At 41.6% G+C, this 24,796-nt stretch overlaps 1 protein-coding gene across 1 annotated transcript in view; it reads left to right on the top strand.

Moving 5' to 3' along the window:
* The window catches only part of LOC128659884 (oocyte zinc finger protein XlCOF6-like), a 262,081-nt gene that overhangs the window by 84,560 nt on the left and 152,725 nt on the right, over positions 1–24,796 (top strand). The window contains exon 3 of the mRNA XM_053713468.1: positions 15,852–15,868. Within this exon, the coding sequence (XP_053569443.1) occupies positions 15,852–15,868 (17 nt within the window). The remainder of the gene's footprint in view (positions 1–15,851; positions 15,869–24,796) is intronic.

Raw genomic sequence — 24,796 nt, forward strand, 5'->3', positions numbered from 1 at the left:
CCCCCCCCAAAAAAAAAAACTGTGAATTAAAAAACTCGACCCTAGCATTACATATAAAAAGCCTTTGTATGCATGGAGGTTGAGGTTAATGCATATAAAGTATAAACTCCCTATCTAATGCACCTCTAGGAGTCTGGCCCTCTAAATACATGCCACTTAAGATAGGAACAAGTATGTATATTTTAAGGAGAACAAGCTTAACCCACACTCGTCTGTGCTTCCCCACGCTACCTTCAGATGGGTTGCCATGCGGGTAAAGCGGTCAGCATACGGTCTATGATAGACAGCAAGGAATGCTCCGTAGGCATCATTTTGTAAATAGCAAAGAAGGGGTTGCTGCTTGTATTGATTGCTAGACAGTATGCAGCATATACATCCGATTCTCTTGTAGGATATATAGTCTTATTATATGTAGCAGCCCTTTTCACTGCTTATAACCCAGGATCTTTTCAGACTCAGGGGGGGGGGGGGATAATATGCGGCAGCCCCAGCAGTACAAGTGAACCGGACCACAACGCAGGCGTCTCCGCCATGTGGTCGGTCACTGCACGGCTTAGCTGAAGAACATAGGAAGGACAATTTTTGAGGTATGGACCCAACAAACTCTCCTGGGAGTTCCCAGGGCACTTCAACATAGAATCCAATATAGTTGGGAAGTTTTAAAGGAAGAATTAAGCTTCAAAAGTTCAGTCACAGTCAGAAACTCCTCTCAAACACGACCTTCCACAACAGCTGTAGGCTCCACCCCCCTATTTTACATATTTGAATGATATAGCGAGCTTGGGGGTCCATCTCTGAGTAAATGGACTCATATTTAACCTTATTGCTAAGGTATATAGCTACCCCGTAGATTTTGACTGAAAGGAGGCTTCCAGAACTATCGGGTATCCCCTAGATGTGGGCTTTCAACCTCTATCTGACGTCCAATGAGTCTCCTGAATGAACGCTATATCTATCTTAAATTTTCTCAAAAAGTTCATCAGGAGACTGGGATTCATGGGAGAGTTGAGCCCCTGTACATTTATGGTAAAGAAACGAAGCCCCTCCATATCATTTTGTAAGAAGGAGGAGTGATAGAGAAAAAAAAAGGGGGGGAATGGGAACAGGATGAGGGCTAGGGCGTTGGTCGAGTGCCTGATGGACTGATTTCTCTTAGACCAGACTATGAAGAATATCTAAATAGGTGTCTAAGCTAAAAGTAATCTCTCTCTGTCCATCCCATTCCTAGGGGTGTTTATTTGTTCTATAATTTGCCACCTCAATTGACTGATACCATGACCATCCTCCAGGAAATGTTTAGACAGAGGGGCTTCCAAATTCTCTCTCATTATGTTGGAGCGATGTTGACTCATACGCTCCCTAACTGTTTGGGTAGTCTCTCCCAAATAAATAAGGGAACAAGGACACTTGTATCACAAGTATAAAACCCATTTATGTCATACTTTTTTCCACTATGTGGATGAAAATAATGAGCTCCTTTAATTATGGAACTGCATCTCATGCAGCCCAAACATGGATAGCTACCTTTTATTTTGCTGCCTATAAAGGTTTGTTTATGACCCCCCCCAGTCACTCGAGCACTCCACAGTAGTGCTGTTTCCTACTCTTGGATATTGCATTAATTTGTACTGCCAGGATTGTGCACACTGTTATGCAAGAGAATGCAATTGGATAAAGACAGAATTACCATGACAGACGGCAGCATAATTTTCGCTTATAGTGATGTGGATGCAGCCCGCATAATGGCTCTCACCAAGGGCTCCAGAGACTTCCTCAGAACGGTCCCATCGGTTACCACTGGTAAAGAATATGAGGCATTAAAAATTAAACTCATGAAATGAAACCTACATGCAACCACCCTGACGGAATATTATAGGGTTAAGAAAATTCTGCGTGGACTGAGGATGAGTACTTGCCCAACCCTACTTAAGGAGAATAAAGATTGTCACAGATTCGAGGCAATCATTAACAAGTGCTCATATGATCTGATGGTTTGCACTGTGGAGTCTCAACTTAAAGAAATAGAGGTGCAAATGGACACTGTTAAAAAAACTTTAGGCAGAGCTACTTACATCTCTAACAGCTGAAGAGTTTGAAAACCTGGAGAAAAGAATTGACGACAAAATTCAAGCTGAACAAAAGGTCATTAAAGAACCCGAGAGGACCAAGTTTCAAAGAGATGAAGAGGACTAGAGGCAAGGCAGAGTCTATAAGTGGCATTACAGTAACCAAGGTTACAGATTTACTCACAAGTTTGGAGCACGGCGAAGGGCCAATCAGAAGAGAAACAAGCCACCATGTGATGGCAGTGGCTCAAGCCTATCTAATACATCATCAGACGGTGCAGCATACAGCGGCAACAGCGATATCTCACTAAGGTAATATTAATGTTTTTAATTATGTTGCAGTTGCACTTTAAGTTGTAATATCATATAGTCACCACTAGATAGTGCTAGAGATATGCACAGGAATTCTTGGAGTGAAAAAATTGTGTTTAAAAGTTGTTTAAAAGGCAGAAACTGTGTACATGTAACATACAGCATGACTAGGGGGTTAATCCCTGAAATTAAACTTGTTTTTATGTGTCTTTATTAAAGATCAGTTTATAAATGAAACAGTGCTGGTGACATTCTGTATATATATCTATGTCTGGAGGGGCACAGCAGTAATCCCCAGTCACTCAAGCACTCCACAGTAGTGCTGTTTCCTACTATTGGATACCACGAGAGCTTGGTTGACCGATTGCAGTTGCCTGGTGGGGGTGTAGAAGTTGACACTGTGGTTTAGGTATTCGGGACTGATGTTGTGGAGGGACTTGAACGTGTGGGTGAGAAGCTTGAAAGTCAATCTTTTGTAGATGGTGAGCCAGTGTATGTCTCGCAGATGTTTTGTGATGGGGCATTGGTGAGGGATGTTGAGGATGAGTCTGGCAGAGGTGTTCTGGGCACGCGGGAGACTCTTTTGGAGCTTAATGGTGGATCTGACATAGAGCGCCTTGCCATAGTCTAGTCTGCTGTTGACGTGGGTCACAGTTTTTCTGGTGTCAGTTGGGATCCATCTGAAGATCTCCTGCAACAGGTGGAGTATGTGGAAGCCTGCAGAGGAGACAGCATTGACTTGCCGGTTCATGGAGAGTGATGAGTCTAAGATGAAGCTTAAGTTTTGTTCATGGTTGGTGGAGGTTGGAGGGGGTCCGAGGGCTGAGGACCACCAACATTATCCCAGGCTGATTTAGTGGGTCCGAGGAGGAGTACTTCGGTTTTGTCTCCGTTAAGTTTGAGGCAGTTGTTACTCATCCAGGTGGCGACTGCTGTCAGCCCTTCATGGACGTTTCTCTTGGCAGTGGTGGGGTCTCTGGTGAGTGATATGATTAGCTGGGTGTCGTCAGCATAGGAGACAATGTTGAGGTTGTGGCATCAGGAGATGGTGAGGAGAGGGGCCATGTAGATGTTGAAGAGTGTGGGGATCAGTTAAGAGCCTTGGGGGACCTTGCAGCTGATTTCTATGGTCTTGGAGGTGAAGGATGGGAGTATGACTTTCTGGGTTCTACCAGTGAGGAAGGAGGTGATCCACTCTAGGGCTTTGTCGTGGATGCCGGCGTTGTGTAGTCTGGTGCAGATGGTGCAGTGGGAGACAGTGTCAAATGCTGCTAAGAGATCTAGGAGGATGAGGGAGGTGGTTTCTCCCCGGACGAGCATGGTGAGGATGTCATCTGTGGCAGCGAGAAGGGTGGTCTTGGTGCTGTGGTTGGTTCTGAAGCCGGATTGGGAGGGATCCAGTGTATGGTTGGCCTCTATGTGTTCCATGATTTGCATGTTAATGTTTTTTTATTACTTTGGCCAGAAAAGGGAGCAGAGAGATGGGGCGGTAGTTTTTCGGATCCTTGGGATCTGCTGTGTGTCTCTTCAGCAGGGGATTTAGCTCTGCATGCTTCCATTCTTCAGGGAATGTGCAGGTCGCGAGGGAGCAGTTAATGGTGCGTCAGAATTCTGGGGTTATGATGTTGCCTGCTTTGTTGAATATGTGGTGCGGGCATGGGTCTGAGGGTGCTCCGGAGTGTATTGATCTCATGATTCTGAGGGTGTCCTCAGTGGTGAGTGGGTTCCAGAGGGTCTGAGGGGGATGGGCGGTGGTGTGTTTACGTGGGTTGTCGGTGGAGCTAGGTAGGTCGGTGGTGGTAGGGGGGTTCTGGAGAGTGAGGCTGTCGTATAGGTCAACAATATTGTGGTGCAATATTTGGCGAGTTTATTGCAGAGGTCCTGGGAGAGCAGGATGTCGTTGTTGGGTTTTGAGAATTCCTTGATGACTGTGAATAACTCCTTGCTGTTGTGGGCATTGGCATTGATTCTGTCTTGGATGGCTGTATTTTTGGTGGTTTTGATAAGGTGCTGGTGGGTGGTGATGGTTTGTTTGTAGGATGCTTTGTCTGTAGTGGTCTTGCTGGCTCTCCAGGTTCTTTCCAATCATCTGCAGTGGCGTTTGGAGTCCTGGAGGGCAAGGGTGAACCAACTGGCCTTGTTGGTGGGTTGGCGGTTGGGCGTTGTCTTAAGGGGGACTAGGGTGTTGGCGCAGTCTGTGATCCAAAGGTGGAGGTTGTGGGTGGAGGAGTTGGGGTCTGTTGAGGTAGCTCAGGGGGACTTGTTCAGGGCGGATTGGTGTTCAGTGATGTTGTTCCAGTTTCTGCCAGGGGGTAGTGCTGTTGGAAGTGTGCAGTGGGTTTGTTGAAGGAGAATGGGAGGCAGGCGGCTAAGCAGAGGCAGTAGGATTAGAGAGGGCATAGGGAAGAGGTCCAGCAGGGAGTCCCAGGAGAGACTAGGTAGGTCGAGCCACGAGCAACATTAAGTAGAGCTGGGAAGGGACGGGTCAGAGCAGGGAGGCAGGCGGCTAAGCAGAGGCAGTGGCGGTAGGATTAGAGAGGGCAGAGGGAAGAGGTCCAGCAGGGAGTACCAGGAGGGACTAGGTAGGTTGTGCCGCGAGCGACATTAAGTAGAGAGATGGGAAGGGGGCGGGTCAGAGCAGGGGGCGGCTAAGCAGAGGCAGTGGCAGTAGGATTAGAGAGGGCAGAGGGAAGTGATACAACTGGGAGTCCCAGGAGGGACTAGGTAGGTTGCGCTGCGAGCGACATTAAGTAGAGCTGGGAGGGGGTGGGTCAGAGCAGGGAGGCGGGCGGCTAACAAGAGGCAGTGGTGATAGGATTAGAGAAGGAAGAGGTCTAGCAGGGAGTCCCATTTTTTTAATCAAATTTACCTCTCATATCTTTATTTTTCTTAGGTGTCTCATTTTCTTTGTTTAATCTATTAATTTTACAATTAGGGGCTCAGTTGAAGTCACCGCCTATAATTATTTTTGTGTCGCCAAAATGATTTAGTACTTCAATCAATGATTACCAAAAAGCTCTGCTGGACTTGTTATATTACACAAACAGCTACATGACGAGTTTTGCGGTAAGAGCTGCTCGGTGCTAACTTGCAAGTTATTGTCACTGCTTGCTCACCTCCCTATAGCGCTGCTATTACAGGTTTGCATAAACCTGGCGTTAGCAGGCAAGAAGTGAGTGTTGAGAAAAATTGAGCACCATACCGCACTCCAATACCAGCGCCAGGGTGAGCTGCTTTTACGTGCTCGTGCACGATTTCCCCATAGACATCAATGGGGAGAGCCGGCTGAAAAAAAGTCTAACACCTGCAATAAAGGAGCGTAAAGCTCCGTAACGCTGCCCCATTGATTCCTATGGGAAAATAAAATGTTATGTTTACACCTAACACCCTAACATAAACCCTGAGTCTAAACACCCCTAATCTACCGCCCCCGACATTGCCGCTACCTACAGTACACTTATTAACCCTTAATCTGCCGCCCCCGACAACACCGCCACCTACAGTACACTTATTAACCCCTAATCTGCCACCCCCAACACCTACATTACACTTATTAACCCCTAATCTGCCACCCCCAACACCTACATTACACTTATTAACCCCTAATCTGCCGCCGGACATCGCCGCTACCTACAGTACACTTATTGACCCCTTATCTGCCACCCCAACATCGCAACCACCTACCTACATTTATTAACCCCTAATCTGCCGTCCCCAATGTCGCCGCCACTATACTAAAGTTATAAACCCCTAAACCTAACCCTAAATCTAACCCTAACACCCCCTAATTTAATATAATTAAAATAAATCTTATAAAAAAAATCCTATCATTAACTAAATAATACCTATATAAAACTAAATACTTACCTATAAAATAAACCCTAAGCTTGCTACAATATAACTAATAGTTACATTGTAGCTATTTTAGGATTTATTTTTATTTCACAGGGAAGTTTGTATTTATTTTAACTAGGTAGACTAGTTACTAAATAGTTATTAACTATTTACTAGCTAAAATAAAGACACATTTACCTGTAAAATAAAACTTAACCTGTCTTACACTAACACCTAACCTTACACTACAATTAAATAAATTACATTAATTAAATCCAATTAACTAAATTACAAAAAACCCACACTAAATTACACAAAATAAAAAAAGAAATTATCAAATATTTAAACTAATTACACCTAATCTAATAGCCCTATCAAAATAAAAAAAGCCCCCCGCAAAATAAAAAAACCCTAGCCTAAACTAAACTACCAATAACCCTTAAAAGGGCCTTTTGCGGGGGCATTGCCCCAAAGAAATCAGCTCTTTTACCTGTAAAAAAAAATTCAAACAACCCCCCAACAGTAAAACCCACCACCCACTCTACCAACCCCCCAAATAAAATCCTAACTAAAAAAAACCTAAGCTCCCCATTGCCCTGAAAATGGCATTTGGATGGGCATTGCCCTTAAAAGGGCATTTAGCTGGGGGCGGAGCTAGCTGGCTCCAGAAATGGACGCAAGCCGATAGAGCTCCGGTGTGAGGCCGGTCTTGCTAACTACTTTAACGGCTCAGGAATGTGCTTATAAATGTGACTATCAGTCACAGAACCTACGCTGACATCCTTGATCGCCTAACTGAAGTTACAAACGGCTGCAACTCTCGGTGAAGACCCGCATTCCTTGCACGGCGCGGCCGACCACGAGGTCTGTTGCAAATACCCGGAGGCACACAAATCTTCTAGCCGCACACCTTTTCGGCTGAAATACTGCAGTCTTATATCACCGGACCACAGATGACTACGGGCAAACAATAAAGCTCACCAAGATCGCCAACAACAGCGGCTCCGATCACCGCAGTGAGTAAGATTGAAAGGGCCCCCACGCAAGGCCTTATACATAAAGCCACACTACAGGGTATAGCAAATATCTCAATTGAAAGAATATCTTGGGCAGTTATCTCTACCACATTTAGGCCACGTGGGTTCACCTCAGATAAAATCAGCAGAGACCCTCTCTCTTATAACTCTCACTATGGAGCTGCAGCTTTCAATCCTTAAGAGACCCATCTCCTCACAGCGTGCAGCGGACCAGCGGTTAGCCCGCTGCCTAACAATTGACTGAATCTGAAAATTGTAACTATATTTTGCTTGACACTGCACTTTCATGGCTTCTAGGAAAGGGCCCAGAGCTGAAAGATCATTAAAGGGGGCTGGGGCAGTCACACCCAAAGTCCATTCTTTCTTTAAAACCATGGATAACCCCACTGTACATACTCCCCCTTCTCCTTCAAAATCACCCCCTGCGCAAGCAGAGACAGAAATAACATCAGAGGAAGATAATATCCTTATTAAAGCGGACATATTATCTCTTCCCTCTAAAGAAGATTTCTCTAACTTTATTTCACAAGTGAGCTCCATGATCAAATCAAGCCTCACTGAGGTAAAGAAAGAAATTAGCGAAATAGGCAATAGAATTGCAAACCTGGAGGAAAGCCTAGAAAGCACAGATAGGCTCCTAGACCAACAAATCCAACATTCTACCTGCAACTCTAATATTATTCAACAACTACAAGACCAGGTTGAAGACCTGGATAATAGAGGCAGGCGCCACAATATCAGGATACATGGAGTCCCTGAATCTATCAAAGTTGTAGATCTACTACCTTTTCTCCAAAAACTGTTTAATGAGCTCATGGGAAGCGAAAATCAAGATGGCAAGGGTAAAGAATATCAGCTGGACCGTTTTCATCGTGCCTTAAGACCCCTGCCTAAAGACCCTGCACCGCCACAAGACATTATACTGAAATTTACAAACTTTAAAGACAAAGAAGATATTCTATCTGCAGCCAGGAAACATGCACCTATTACATTTGAAGGACACGTTTTACAATTTTTTGCAGACCTAAGTCAAATGACCTTAACCAAGAGGAGAGAGGCCAGGCCTTTGACGCTGCTCCTTAGAGAGCTAAAGATACCATACCGCTGGGCTTCCCCTTTTGTCTCAGGGTAGTAAAGGATAATGTCTCTGCAATCTACAAAAACCCTGAAGACCTGGAGTCATTCTGCTCCCAACTGGGCATTCGGCCCCCTACACTGCCCTCTACATCTGATATGCCTCACCCACCTAAAGATCAAAGACCACAATGACAAGAGTGGACTCAGGTCTCTCGCCACAAACGGAACAGAGCACAGGCCAAGGACCCACCCTCAACTCACGATGGACTCACATGAAAGACCTCAAACTATCATATTGAGTGATGGGGTTTGCTTTCTACTTTTTATTAACTGCTCTAAACATGTCTAGAATAACTACCTGGACTTTAGCCAACTAGATTAATAGCAGTAACATCATAATCCCAGTTTTGTTGTTTCCCTAATCAGCCCTCATGTTTGGTTCATGAGGTTTGTTAACTACACTAGCTGTCAAAAGTAAGATTAGTCTCCTACACGACTTGTAACGCTCACTGCCCATTTTTTTAGGTGATATACCAGAAAACACGTTCCTATAAAATAATTTCATTAGTAAACCGGCCTGCTACCAAAAGTAGTAGCAGTCACATTTTCCCCCTTATTCTAGCTACAAGTACTCCTTGTGGTTACTCATGTATTGTTTGTATAGTCCTTTGAGTTTTAATGTTGATGTTCGGTTTGTAACTGGAATATTAATCATTGTGTTTTATTCTTTCAGACTTATATCTGTCCTCTGTTTTCCCCATCTTACTTCTACACTTCCCCCCTTTCTCTGGTCTGGATGGGACAGCACATCTCACTGAGAGTTGCAACTTAAGGTAAGAACTAATTTCTTTATCCACACCCGTAAACACGCTAGAATCCACTTGCACACATTCGAGCTATATAATATAGATTACAGGATAATTAAGATAATATGGCACCCCCACTGGTCTCTATAGTCACACAGAACGCTAAAGGGCTAAACTCTCCCACCAAACGCTCCGTAGCTCTGGCATGGTTTAAAAAGTTAAAAGCAGACATAGTTTTCGTGCAGGAGACCCACTTCCCTAAAGACTCCCCTCCCCTATTCTCTAACAAAGAATACCCTGTGGGATATTTTTCCCACAACACCAGAAAAGCGGGAGGAGTGGGGATTTTGTTTCACAGACACCTACCATTCCAATTACTAGAAGCCATATCTGACCCAGGGGGTAGATGGATAATAGTAATTGGCCTTTTATATAATAGACCACTGACGCTGACCAATATTTATGTTCCTAACACAAAACAGATCAAATTCCTGAAAACACTAAAACGTCACATATTGGGGCCTAGTTATCAAGCCGTCAACCTCAAATACGCTGGAATTCCGCAGCGTATTTGTGGTGAGGTTGATTCGCCTTAGTTATCAAAGGCTAGAGACCGGCAAAAGTAGAATTTTTTGACGTAAGCTTCGATCCGCCGGACTCAGTCCGACACAGATCGATTCTTACGTCACTCCAGATGTTCCGCACACAAGTGTGGCACAATATGACTACTTTTGCTAGTTATCAAAAAACTAGCAGGTACGCTCGGCACTTTTACGGCCCAGCGTACCTGGTTTTCAATCCGCCGCCCTGGAGGCGGCGGATCCCATAGGAATCAATGGGAGTCTGACCATAGCGAAAGTACAAGTTCGCTGCTGCCAGACATCCCATTGATTCCTATGGAAGATGTCTGCACCTAACACCCTAACATGTACCCCGAGTCTAAACACCCCTAATCTGTCCCCCCCCCCTACACCGCCGCAACTAAATAAAGTTATTACCCCCTAAACCGCCGCTCCCGGAGCCCACCGCCACTATAATAAATATGTTAACCCCTAAACCGCTGCTCCCGGAGCCCACCGCAAGCTACTCTATACATATTAACCCCTAAACCACCGCTCCCTGACCCCACCGCAACTATAATAAATGTATTAACCCCTAAACCGCCGCTCCCGGACCCTGCCGCAACCTATATTAAATTTATTAACCCCTAATCTGCCCCCCCTACACCATCGCCACCGATAATACATTTATTAACCCCTATCCTGCCCCCCACAACACAGCCGCCACTGTAATAATTTTATTAACCCCTAAACCTAAGTCTAACACTAACCCTAACACCCCCTAACTTAAATATTAATTAAATAAATCTAAAAAATATTTCTATTATTAACTAAATTAATCCTATTTAAAACTAAATACTTACCTTTAAAATAAACCCTAATATAGCTACAATATAAATAATAATTTTATTGTAGCTATCTTAGGATTTATTTTTATTTTATAGGTAACTTTCAATTTATTTTAACTAGGTACAATAGCTATTAAATAGTTATTAACTATTTAATAGCTTACCTAGCTAAAATAAAGAGAAATTTACCTGTAAAATAAAAACTAACCTAAGTTACAATTACACCTAACACTACACTATACTTACATAAATTATTCCTATTTAAAACTAAATACTTACCTGTAAAATAAACCCTAAGATAGCTACAATGTAATTAATAATTACATTGTACCTATTTTAGGATTTATATTTATTTTACAGGCAACTTTGTATTTATTTTAGCTAGTTAGAATAGTTATTAAATAGTTATTAACTATTTAATAACTACCTAGCTAAAAGAAATACAAAATTACCTGTAAAATAAATCCTAACCTAAGTTACAATTAAACCTAACACTACACTATCATTAAATAAATTAAATACAAATAACTACAATTAAATACAATTACATAAACTAACTAAAGTACAAAAAATAAAAAAGCTAAGTTACAAAAAATAAAAAAAATAGGTTACAAACATTTAAAAAATATTACAACAATTTTAAGCTAATTACACCTAATCTAAGCCCCCTAATAAAATAACAAAGCCCCCCAAAATAAAAAAATTCCCTACCCTATTCTACATTAAAAAAGTTCAAAGCTCTTTTACCTTACCAGCCCTTAAAAGGGCCTTTTGTGGGGCATGCCCCAAAGAATTCAGCTCTTTTGCCTGTAAAAGAAAAATACAACCCCCCCAACATTAAAACCCACCACCCACATACCCCTAATCTAACCCAAACCCCCCTTAAAATAACCTAACACTAATCCCCTGAAGATCATCCTACCTTTAGTCGTCTTCACTCAGCCGAGCCACCGATGGAACTGAAGAGGAGATCCAGAGCGGCAGAAGTGATCCTCCAAGGGGCGCTGAAGAAATCTTCCATCCGATGAAGTGATCCTCCAGGCGGCGCTGAAGAAGTCTTCTATCCGGGCGATGTCATCTTCCAAGCGGCGCTGAAGAAGTCTTCTATCCAGGCGATGTCATCTTTCAAGCGGGGTCTTCAATCTTCATCCCGCCGACGCGGAACATCCTTCTTTCCCGACGGACTACCGACGAATGAAGGCTCCTTTAAGGGACGTCATCCAAGATGGCGTCCCTCGAATTCCGATTGGCTGATAGGATTCTATCAGCCAATCGGAATTAAGGTAGGAAAAATCTGATTGGCTGATCCAATCAGCCAATCAGATTGAGCTCGCATTCTATTGGCTGATCGGATCAGCCAATAGAATGCAAGCTCAATCTGATTGGCTGATTGGATCAGCCAATCGGATTGAACTTCAATCTGATTGGCTGATTCAATCAGCCAATCAGATTTTTCCTACCTTAATTCCGATTGGCTGATAGAATCCAATCAGCCAATCAGAATTGAAGGGACGCCATCTTGGATGATGTCCCTTAAAGGAGCCTTATAGGTAAGTATTTAGTTTTGAATAGGATTCATTTAGTTCATAATAGAAATATTATTTAGATTTATTTAATTAATATTTAAGTTAGGGGGGTGTTAGGGTTAGTGTTAGACTTAGGTTTAGGGGTTAATAATTTTATTACAGTGGCGGCGGTGTAGTGGGGGGCAGGATAGGGGTTAATAAATGTATTATAGGTGGCGACGGTGTAGGGGGGGCAGGATAGGGGTTAATAAATTTAATATAGGTTGCGGCGGTGTCAGGGAGCGGCGGTTTAGGGGTTAAACTATTTATTTAGTTGCGGCGAGGTGCGGGATCAGCAGGATAGGGGTTAATAACTTTATTATAGAGGGCGACGGTATAGGGGGGGCAGGATAGGGGTTACTAGGTATAATGTAGGTTGCGGCGGTGTCCGGGAGCGGCGGTTTAGGGGTTAATACATTTATAAGAGTTGCTGCGGGGTCTAGGAGTGGCGGTTTAGGGGTTACTAACTTTATTGAGTTGCGGGGGGCTCCGGGGGCGCCGGTATAGGGGGTAGAACAGTGTAGTTAGTGCGGGTGGTTAGTGACAGGCTAGCAAGAAAGCTGTAAAAAAGCCGAAGAGCAGCAAGATCGGATGAGTGATAACTCTCACAGTCCGCTGCTCATCGCCCCGTACTTGGTGCGTGGCTTTTTGACAGCTTTTTTGATAACTTTGGCAAATTTTTGCAGGTCCGCGGCGGCGATGTGAGGCGAGCTTAGGCGGGCATATTGGGCCGGCGAAGACAGGTAAAATAGACACGTTGATAACTACCCCCCAGAGTCTCATCAGAAGGGACCCCTAGTCCTGGCAGGGGACTTTAACTTAGCACTTGACCCCATCTTAGACTGCTCAACGGGGCGTAGCAGTGTTTCCTCTAAAACACTGGTTGATACGGTGTCCCTCATTCAAAGTTTGACATTACTAGATACGTGGAGACTGAAACACCCCTCCCAGCACACTTACACTTTCTATTCAAACCCGCATAAATGCTATTCCCGAATAGATTATGTCTTAACAGATCAATCAATATATAATCATATTCAGAACGCAGAAATCACCCCAACTAGTTGGTCAGATCACGCAATGGTATCTATAAACCTTGAATGGTCAGATGTCCCTCTGACCCCCTTTGTTTGGAAATGAGACGAAGCATTGTTAAAAAATAAAATACTCTCCAAGCAATTAGCTGACACTATTGAGGAGTACTTTAGGATTAACAACACAGCTGACATTTCCCCCCACTCACTTTGGGAAGCACATAAATCGGTCCTACGCGGAGAATTCATCAAACATATAGCCCTACGGGCGAAACATTTTGGAACACAATATACGACTATCCTACACTCCATACGCACTCTAGAGAAACAACATCAGGAAACACCCGCCGACCTCCCCCTCTCTAACCTACTGAGACAACATAGAAACGACATAAATAGGCTACTTTACACGGAAGCCCAGACTAGGGCGCTATACCTCAAAAAGACATACCTAGCAAGGTCTAATAAAATCGGTCCCTCTCTAGCCAGAACACTTAAGGAACGTAGGTTAAACACTCATATCCATAGAATAGTGAATGGCGCGGGAAACAGCCTGGTAAGCAGCCCTTCAATAGTTGAGGAGTTTAAAAACTTCTATGGCAGTCTCTATAACCTCCAGGCCCCCCCAGCAGCAGCAACCCCCTCAGCCACTGAACAGTACATCGCTGACGCTTCTCTCCCTAGCATCCCTAAAGAATTAACTGAACTTTTGAACAGTCCTATCACATTCCAAGAAGTAACAGCAGCTATAAATTCTCTCCCCTCACACAAATGCCCAGGCCCGGATGGGTTCTCAAATATATATTATAAACAATTTAAAAATTTGCTTAACAACCCTATTCCAGTCCATAGACAACGGCTCAACATGGCCAGAGAGCTCCCTTGAGGCGTATATATCAGTTATCCCTAAACCAGACAAGGACACTACTCAAGTAGGCAATTATAGACCAATATCTTTACTTAATACAGATATAAAGCTGTACTCAAAAATTTTAGCGAACAGAATGAACAAAATCTTGCCCCAGGTTATCCACACCGACCAATCCGGCTTTATACCAAAAAGGGGGGCACGGGATAACACCACAAGGGTCTTACACCTGATTGAACAGTCCGGCCGGTCAAAAACGCCTACTATTTTGATCTCAACTGATGCTGAAAAAGAGTTTGACCGGCTGGACTGGGCTTTCTTGAGGCTTTGCCTGACCGCCATTGGGATAGGACCCATGATGCTCCAGAGGATCTTTAGCCTTTATTCTCACCCGATTGCCTGGGTCCGGGCGAATAACACACTTTCCGACATCTTTAGAATCCGAAACGGCACGAGACAGGGGTGCCCCCTGTCTCCTATGCTGTTCGCCGTATCAATCGAGATCCTGGCGGCCCACATACGGAAAAACACACATATCACAGGCCTACAGCTAGGTCCCAACACGTATAAGCTTACCCTGTACGCTGATGACGTCCTCACCTTACTTACATACCCACATAAGTCCCTGCCATACTTATTGACAGAATTTGAGAGATTTAGTACCCACTCTAACTTCTTGATCAATGCTAGAAAATCTGAAATCCTTAATATAAACCTGCTAAAAGAAAACTTTGAGAACCTCAAAACCCTATGCCCATACACTCTACTCCAAGATAAAATCAAATACCTCGGAGTCTACCTGGCCCCCTTGATTAATAAGTTATTTAAATATAATTACACACCACTCCTATACAAACTTAGGAAAGACTTTGACTCCTGGCAGGAGAAACCCCTGTCTTGGTGGGGAAGGATCCAGGCAGTTAAAATGACCACCTTACCTCAAATCCTATATCTCCTGAAAGGTATATGTAGTGTACCGAGCGCTCAAATCCTATATCTCCTCCAAGCCGCACCAATCCAACTGCCACTGACTTATCTGACAAAACTACAATCCATGATAAACTCATTCATATGGGGAAAAGTAAAACCTTGTATCAGTAAAAGGATCTTGACGAAACCCTTGGGTAGGGGGGGGCATGGGGGTGCCATTAATATCTCAATACTACAAGGCCGTAGTACTGCAAAAAGTCCTAGAATGGCATGAAAATACACATATAAAAGCCTGGTCCTCCATAGACTCCTTCCTGTTGAGCTCACCTGCGATAGGACAGCTATGCTGGATCAAACAAAAATGCAGACCCATACTGACCAGAACCTCCCCTCTCTATGCTCATTACTTTCGTACTTGGGACACTATGCGACTTAAGACCAAGGGTCTCACGACATACATCTCACCTATGATACCAATCCCGATAAATGCGGAATTTCATAAGGGACTTATCCCGAATGAATCGTATTCTCCAGACACAAGCCCAACGATACCGTTTACTTGCCTAACAGAGGGAGGGAAATTGAAACCGAGACCACAACTTACAGACCTGGCCGGTGGAGCCTTCTCCCGATGGCTAAAATATGCTCAACTTACACATTTACTAAGTTCCTCACCTCATAGACAGGATTTATTGAGGGAATTGACGAAATTTGAAAAACTCTGCCTTGAGGGAATAACACCTAGAGGATCACTGTCCATAACAAAAAGACTGTTAGATGACACCCTTACTCTACCTACATCTTCATATGACTCCTACTGGCAAACCGACTTAGGGATTTCCATACCTAAAGAGCAATGGGACAACATATGTTATAACTCTGCCAAGTCCTCCTCCTCCCCTAGATTACTGGAGCTTAACCATAAAATTCTGTTTAGATGGTACCTTACCCCTGACAGGCTTAAACGAATATATCCCAAATCTAACGCTACATGTTGGAGAGGTTGTGGGTCTCCTGGCACAATGGCCCATATCTGGTGGCACTGCCCGAAATTATTCCCATTCTGGGAAGACATTACTCATAGTTTGAAAACTATCATGGGAGAACAATTTGAATTACCCCCAACCACAGCCCTTCTAAACTACAAACCAAAGAAAATATGCAAAATCAAATGGAAACTCTTGCAATACAGCTTGAATGGAGCCAAATTACTTATTGCACGCAAGTGGAAATCTGCCCAGATTCCAACTCGGCAGGAATGGCTGCGCAACACCTCAGAGTTATTAGAGATAGAAGAATACGCACACCTTAAGAACGCAGTCTTGCCCTTTATCATAACATACAATTTTACTGGCAAACTCTCCTACACTCACAGGTAGCCTAATAGTCCCTACTAAACCCTCCCTTTCTCCTTTTCTTCTTTGCCTTTTCCCCTTTCTTTAAACCCACCTTTATTTCCCTTTTTCTTTTTCCCTTCTTCTTGCTCTTGCCTGTATAGGCATATGTTTTGAAATGTTATGGCTTCTATGTCATTATTGATTGTGAGGAATGCACTTTCTATGCAAATACACCAGTTGGAGACGTAAGTGTCGTACTGAACTGTAGAATAGCCACGCAACAGGCGGTATGTATCATTACTAACTTATACGAACTACTCCTATTCTATACTGTGCCTGTTAATTACATTTGATCCTATGGGAGTTATCCCAGATACTAATTTCAACAAGATTCTCCTCGTAATGGACACTTCTCTTCTAATCTATTGCCTAGCACGGTTAAATCATAAGAGATGTCTGAACACCTGTATGTACAGCGCTATGGTTGTTTTCACTGTATGTGTATTCTTTTCTTCTACAATAAAAATTGTTTAAAAAAAAAAAAAAAAGAAGAAGGGGGAGTAGACCCAGCACCTATGGCTATGACTACGGCAACAGCCGAAACGCGTAAGCCAGTTTAGGTGTCAGCCTACTCAGCCTACATGACAAACGTTTTTCCATGTATTTTTAAATTATTACTAATAAATATTTATTTTATTTTTTTAAAAAAAGGGCATTTAGCTATTTTTCTGCCCAAACCCTAATCTAAAAATAAAACCCACCTAATAAACCCTTAAAAAAAACAAAAACTAACACTAACCCCCGAAGATCCACTTACAGTTTTTAAAGACCCAACATCCATCCTCAATGAAGCCGGCAGAAGTCCTTAATGAAGTGGCAGAAGTCCTCATCGAAGCCGGCAGAAGTCTTCATCCAAGCTGGCAGAAGTCTTCATCTAAGCCGGCCGAAGTCTTCATCCAAGCCAAGCCAGCAGAAGTCTTCATCCAAGCCAGCAGAAGTCTTCATCCAGACAGCATATTCTATCTTCATCCATCCGGCACGGAGCGGCTCCATCTTCAAGACATCCGGCGTGGAGCATCCTCTTCTTTCCACGGCGACTGAAGAATGATGGTTCCTTTAAGTGACGTCATCCAAGATGGCATCCCTTGAATTCCAATTGGCTGATAGAATTCTATCAGCCAATTGGAATTAAAGGTGAAAAAATCCTATTGGCTGATGCAATCAGCCAATAGGATTGAGCTTGCATTCTATTGGCATTCTATTGGCTGTTCCAATCTTCGGGGGTTAGTGTTAGGTTTTTTTAAAGAATTTATTGGGTGGGTTTTATTTTTAGCTTAGAGTTTGGGCGGAAAAAGAGCTAAATGCCCTTTTAAGGGCAATGCCCATCCAAATGCCCTTTTCAGGGCAATGGGGAGCTTAGTTTTTTTTTTGTTAGGATTTTATTTGGGGGGTTGGTTGTGTGGGTGGTGGGTTTTACTGTTGAGTGTTGTTTGTATTTTTTTTACAGGTAAAAGAGCTGATTTCTTTGGGGCAATGCCCTGCAAAAGGCCCTTTTAAGGGCTATTGGTAGTTTAGTTTAGGCTAGGGTTTTTTATTTTGGTGGGGGGGCTTTTTTTATTTTAATAGGGATATTAGATTAGGTGTAATTAATTTAAATATTTGATCATTTCTTTTTTTCTTTTGTGTAATTTAGTGTTTTTTTTGTAATTTAGTTAATTGGATTTAATTGTAGTGTAAGGTTAGGTGTTAGTGTAAGGCAGGTTAGGTTTTATTTTACAGGTAAATTTGTATTTATTTTAGCTAGGTTGCTAGTAAATAGTTAATAACTATTTACTAACTAGTCTACCTAGTTAAAATAAATAAAACTTGCCTGTGAAATAAAAAAATAAAACGTAAGCTAGCTACAATGTAACTATTAGTTATATAGCTAGCTTAGGGTTTATTTTACAGGTAATTTATTTAGTTTTAAATATGAATTATTTAGTTAATGATTTTTTATTACATTTATTTTAATTATATTAAAGTAGGGGGTGTTAGGGTTAGACTTAGGGGTTTATAACTTTAGTATAGTGGCGGCGACATTGGGGGTGGCAGATTAGGGGTTAATAACAGTAATGTAGGTTGCGGCGATGTTAGGGACAGCAGATTAGGTGTTAATAATATTTAACTAGTGTTTGCAATGCGGGAGGGCGGCGGTTTAGGGGTTAATATGTTTATTCTAGTGGTGGCGATGTCCGGAGCGGCAGATTAGGGGTTAATAATGTTATTTTAGTGTTTGCAATGTGGGAGGGTGGCGGTTTGGGGTTAATATGTTTATTCTAGTGGCGGCGATATCCGGAGCAGCAGATTAGGGGTTAATAATTTTATTTTAGTGTTTGCGATGTGGAAGGAGGTTAATAGGTAGTTTATGGGTGTTAGTGTACTTTTTAGCACTTTAGTTATGAGTTTTATGTTACGGCATTGAAGCATAAAACCCATAACTACTGACTTTCAGTTTACTGTACGGATCTTGTAGTTATAGGCTGTACCGCTCACTTTTTGGCCTCCCAGGCAAACTCGTAATACCGGCGATGTGGAAGTCCCTTTCAAAAAGGACTTTTTGAAAGCTGCGGTAGTTACGTTGCATTACAGCCAAAAAAATGTGCTGTGCCCCTAAACCTGCAAGACTCTTAATACCAGCGGTAGTGAAAAAGAGCCTTAACGCTGCTTTTTCACCCATACCGCAAAACTTTTAATCTAGCCGAAAGTGAACACTTATTTATGTAATAAAATTTGCACAATAAGATACCTTCCCTGGGGATCACAAATTGTCTTTTTTACCCGATAGTCTAATTTTTTATTAAACAATATTGCTATACCTCTACTACTTTTTTATAGGATGAAAATATTATTTCCTTCACCCATTCTCTTTTTAATTTCAGATGTTCCTTATCGAGCAAATGTGTCTCTTGTAAAAAATACCAGATCAGAATTAAAGCCTTTCCTTAAGTGATTTAAAATATTTTTCCTTTAAATGGGGGAGTTTATACCCCCCTCACATTCCATGATGTAACATTTAATACATTCCTAATATAAAATAATGCCAGTAGATTAACCGGCAAGAGGGGGAGCAGATAAAATAAAGAAAGAAAAACAGAGGAGAGGGAGCCTTCAAGGCTGGAAAAATAACAAAAGCTCTAAAACCTTTATTCTTCAATTCATTGCATAATGGAATTAGCTCTTTTCTAGCTTTGACTTTTTCTGCTGCAAAGTCTTGGTACAAAAGGATTCTATTGCCCTGGTATAGTAAGTTATTTGTTTATATGCCCTGAAGATAGTAGTTTTATCTTTAAAACTTGCAAATCTTGCTATAACCGGCCTGGGTTGGTCTCTAAGTATTTATATTGATTCTATGTACTCTCAATTGCAAAAGTGCCCTTCTCTGCCTTAAGCCTGGTAGTTAAACCTAAAAAAAAAATCTCCAATTCTGCTGCCTTAACTAATTCTGGGATTCCCAATGCTCACAGATTTTTTTTCTCCTTGACCTATTCTCCATATCTTCTACTTTAAGCGTCAAGCCTCTAATTTTGTTGCTCTAACTCTCTGATTCTATCTAATATATTTATCTGGGGAAAAAAAATGAATATAATAGACCATACTAGGGGTAAAACCAGTAGTGTCTGTTCTTCAGTAAAGGCCTCTTATAAGCTTCTTTGTTTAGTGAAGGACAAAAAAAAAGTCTGCAAAATCGTGTAGTAGATTATGTTCCACTACTCACATGGCAGCTGCTACCTTGAATGTAGAGATTCCCTTTTAGATATATTTTTTTCCAGATAGGGGCCTTTGCAGAAATGACCATTGACTTGCTAGCATTTTCCTTCTTTTTGTTTTTGTTTTACCCACTATTAAATTTTTATCCACAAAATGTGAGCATTGCAAACAGAAATCTGCCACTTAACTCGTTTATGTGCTTTAACTGTCTTTTATTGAACAGCTTTTATGTTTTATTGAATAGCTTTATACCTACAGGTCAAGCATTATCTTGTCAAGCACCCCTGATGGGGTCTTCTTGGTATCTTCACTGGGGGATTCAGTACCCAAAGTTCAAAACAGGCTTAACCCTTTGCGTTGCTGCCTCATAGACAGCCAACAGCCACACAACTGTAGACAATGCAATAACCTTCAAGCCCCCTTAACGTAAGGGAATGTACTTACAGTTTGGGTTGACTGCTGAGGTTACCTCTGTTGGTACTGCCCCCCAGACTAGCTGACCTTCGAGCTTGGATTATCTGCCTGCCTTCAACTGGTTCCTTACTGTTGTTAGGTGATAACTTAACAGGGACCACCAGGTGTTGCTTTGCTTTACTCTGCAGCGTCTCCTGATCTCTGCTGCAGTCCTCTCCGCTCTCCTTGCCACGCTACCTCCAGATCTTAGAACTCCTCCCTGCTGCAGGATCCGGCCGGGTGCCACTGTCAACCCACCTGCTGCTCCCCTGGAGCAAACAAAGGCTTCCCAGCTCAGCCCCACTCGAGCACCGCACCTTGCCCGGCCAAGTTGGGATACAACCTGGTCTAGGGCCCTTGAGATGGGGTATACATGGTGTAAGCTGCTAGGGGACTGCTCACACACATCTAAGCACACCGCTCCACCACCGGAAGTCCAATAGCTGATTAGTAAAGCTTGTTGCAGACACATCACTACACACTGCTAAACTAATTTGTGTCTCTTCTCACTAATTAGTATTGGGGCCTCTTTTATTTTTTGTTTAAGATGTGCATCTTACAGTCACCTATATTTTCATATTCAGGTGTCTTTCTATTAGTGTATAAAGTATTTTTTTTTTTGTCACCACCTAGCCGCCTTTTTTTATTTGTGAGAGCTGAAAGACGGAAATGTTTAGATAATTACGTTGGGATTTGAGAGAAAATTTCATACACGCTCATGGAACGCCCATGCTCCGGTTATTTTCCAAAAAATACACTGCAACTTCATATCCTATATAATAAAAGGACAAGTATGTTTGACACTGTGTGTTACCGTCTGTAGCAATCTTCTGCTGGTGCCAGTAGGAGGTGTAGGTGGGAGGCGGGTGGAGGGGGGAGGGAAAGGGAGGGAGTGGGAGGGCCCTATGCTACAGAAAAAAAGGGACAGGGAGAGATGGGGCAGCTACACTACAGAAAAGGGGTGTGGGGGGTACTAAATGGTGATCATGAGGCAGGGAGATGGTAGGACCACTACACTACAGAAAGAAAAATTAAAATATAAAAATATAAAATAAAAAAGGGGTTAATAGGTACTGGCAGACTGTTGCCTGCAACGAAGATGGCTGCAATTGTTAGCGGGGGTGGAGGGTTAGACAGCTGTTTGAGGGAGGATCAGCAAGGTTGGAGAGTTAGGGGGATCCTACACTGCCGAAAAATAAAGATAGAGGGATACGGATTAGGGATAGAGGGATAGGGATAGAGGGAGAGAGATAGATGGATAGGGACAGAGGTATAGGGATAGAGGAATGGATGGCTAGGGATAGAGGTATAGGGATAGATGGATAGAGGGATAAAGGTATAGGGATAGATGGATAGAAGGATAGGTATATTTCTTTCCTTAAACATTTTGGCACGGGTACACAGGGGCTTTAACACTAGTTATTCCTATAGTCCTGTAGATATTTTTTTCACTATGTTTTTATACAAAAATAGATATACAAAAATGCTATGTATTTATCCTTTAATTAACAATCACCTAGATTACGAGTTTGGCGTTATGAGTGAAAAAGCAGCGTTATGGCCCACTTCATTTTCCCTAACGCTGCTATTACGAGTCTTGTCAGTATAAGTGTGCCGCAAGCCTTTTAGCCTGTCACGCAACGTCAGTACCGCACTTATAAAAATGTCCTTTTTCAATGGGACTCCCATAGCGCTGGTATTACGAGTTTGCCTGGGAGGCTAAAAAGTGAGCGGTACACCCTATACCGACAAGATTCGTACCGCCATCTAAAAGTCAGTAGTTATGAGTTTTACGTTACAAACCTGTAACAAAAAGTACTCTAACACCCATAAATTACTTATTAACCACTAAACCAAGGTTCTCACGCACCGCAAACGCTATAATAAAATTATTAACCCCTATTCTGCCGCTCCCCGACATCGTCACCACTACAATAAACCTAAACCACTCCCCTCCCGCATAGCAAACACTATTTAAATATTATTAAACCCTAATCTGCCATTACCCCACATCGCCGCTATAATAAACCTATTAACCCCTAAACTGAAAGCCCACCACAACTAAATAAACTAATTGAAACTATTAACCCCTAAACCTAATGTCCCCCTAACTTTATATTAAAATTACAATTTCCCTATCTTAAATTAAAACTTCAAAAAGACATAGAGGAGAGGCGCAAAGCGTATTAACACTTTAATAAAAAAAAGTAAATACAGTGACACATAAGCACTTACATATAAAATGAAAACGTCCAGTGTGAATCAACTAGTAGCGCTATGTTCTACCACGGGCTGTGTTTTACCTCCTCTCTTCAGTGAAGCAGGTTGTTATCGAGCCGACTAACCGTTCAGCGTCTGACGTCACTGACAGGGAAACTCGAGCGTCCTCCAGCTAACAGCAGTATACACAGTCCGGGTAGGGAAACTCGCTCTCAGGGTTCCCAAAGTCTATTACCCTACGCGTTTCGTCTGGAACCCGGCCAGACTTTCTCAAGGGATTTGTAGATTGAACAGCTGATCACTGCCGTAATTAGACAGCACTATTTATACCACATAGTAACTTTGAGCAGTTAACCAATTCGTTGCTTATTAACATGATACTATTATAACAACAAATCTCCACAGGAACATACATACATAAAAATATATGCACACAATTAAAAGACATCCATATAAACATTTCATAATACACTAAAATTCACAATAAAATACAATATAACAAATGAAATAATTCTGAGTGATTTAAATAATTTTAAAAAATCTTAAAATCCCTATTTAATAAATTTAATTAATTTAATATATACAAATTTCTAAAACTAAACTAAAAATCATTAATCATTTTAAATAAAAGATTGTTTCATTTTCCCTCAACTATATATATAAAAAAAAATATATATATATATATATATAAAACACCTATAAAAATGACTACATATATGCTGCTAGATCTAGATCTACATTTATAACATTTGGCTCTAGGCTCCCTATTTTGTATATCCAGTAAGTTTCTTGTTGTCTCAAGGCTAGCAATCTATTATGTGTAGTTGGCGCTACCCAATCTATTACTTTAATTTTCAAGGAGGTTGGATCACAATTATGTTTTTCTTTAAAATGATTTGGGACACTATGTTTAATAGGTTTTTCTTTTGCCATTTTAATATTATACACGTGTTCATTAACTCTTGTCTTGATTTTTCTTTTTGTGCGTCCCACATAAAATAGGCCACACCCACAATTAAGTAGATAAACTACAAATGTGGAGTCACACGTTGCTCTACACTTAATTTCAAATTCCATGGTGCCGTCATAATTCGTAAACTTAGGATATTTATCCACATGTTCACACATATTGCATCTCTTACTTTTACAAGCATAAGTCCCCTTAGACATAGTCAGCCAATTAGAGCCTATATTTGGGGTTTTATTAATTCTAAGCTTACTAGGTGCTAACATGTTCTTAAGGTTTTTCCCTTTCTTAAAAGTAACTATAGGTTTTTCTGTCAATTTAGACCCTAATATTGGATCTGTTTTTAAAACATTCCAATTTTTATTCAGAATTTTTCTAATAGTAGATGCTCCCTCATTATAAGTCGTTATAAACCTAGGATTATCCTTTTCACTCTTTAAATTATTATCCATGAGCTCAGTCTTGGTATTTTTAAGCAAACTTTCTCTATTCACATTACACGCTTTATCCTTAGCTCTAGTTAGCAGCTCACTATTATATCCTTTTTACTTAAATTTTGTGTCCAAAATGGCAGATTCTTCATGGAATTTGGACATATGAGTACAATTTCGCCTCATCCGTAGATATTGGCCATAAGGTATATTGTCTATCCAGCTACGTTTATGTCCACTAGTCGCCTCTATATAGCTATTTCTTTCCGTACTTTTCCTATAATTTGTTACTGCCACTTTGTTGTCATCGTCTACATAGAGTGTTAGATCTAAAAATTCAATCTTAGTTTTTGAATAAGTGTGGGTAAACTTTAAATTATAATCATTATTATTAATGTGATTCATAAATAAATTAATACTTTCCTCATTGCCTCTCCATAATATAACTATATCGTCTATATACAGGGAGTGCAGAATTATTAGGCAAGTTGTATTTTTGAGGATTAATTTTATTATTGAACAACAACCATGTTCTCAATGAACCCAAAAAACTCATTAATATCAAAGCTGAATATTTTTGGAAGTAGTTTTTAGTTTGTTTTTAGTTTTAGCTATTTTAGGGGGATATCTGTGTGTGCAGGTGACTATTACTGTGCATAATTATTAGGCAACTTAACAAAAAACAAATATATACCCATTTC

This window comes from Bombina bombina, chromosome 5 (genome assembly GCF_027579735.1).
Source record: "Bombina bombina isolate aBomBom1 chromosome 5, aBomBom1.pri, whole genome shotgun sequence".
In the NCBI taxonomy this organism is placed as follows: Eukaryota; Metazoa; Chordata; class Amphibia; order Anura; family Bombinatoridae; genus Bombina; species Bombina bombina.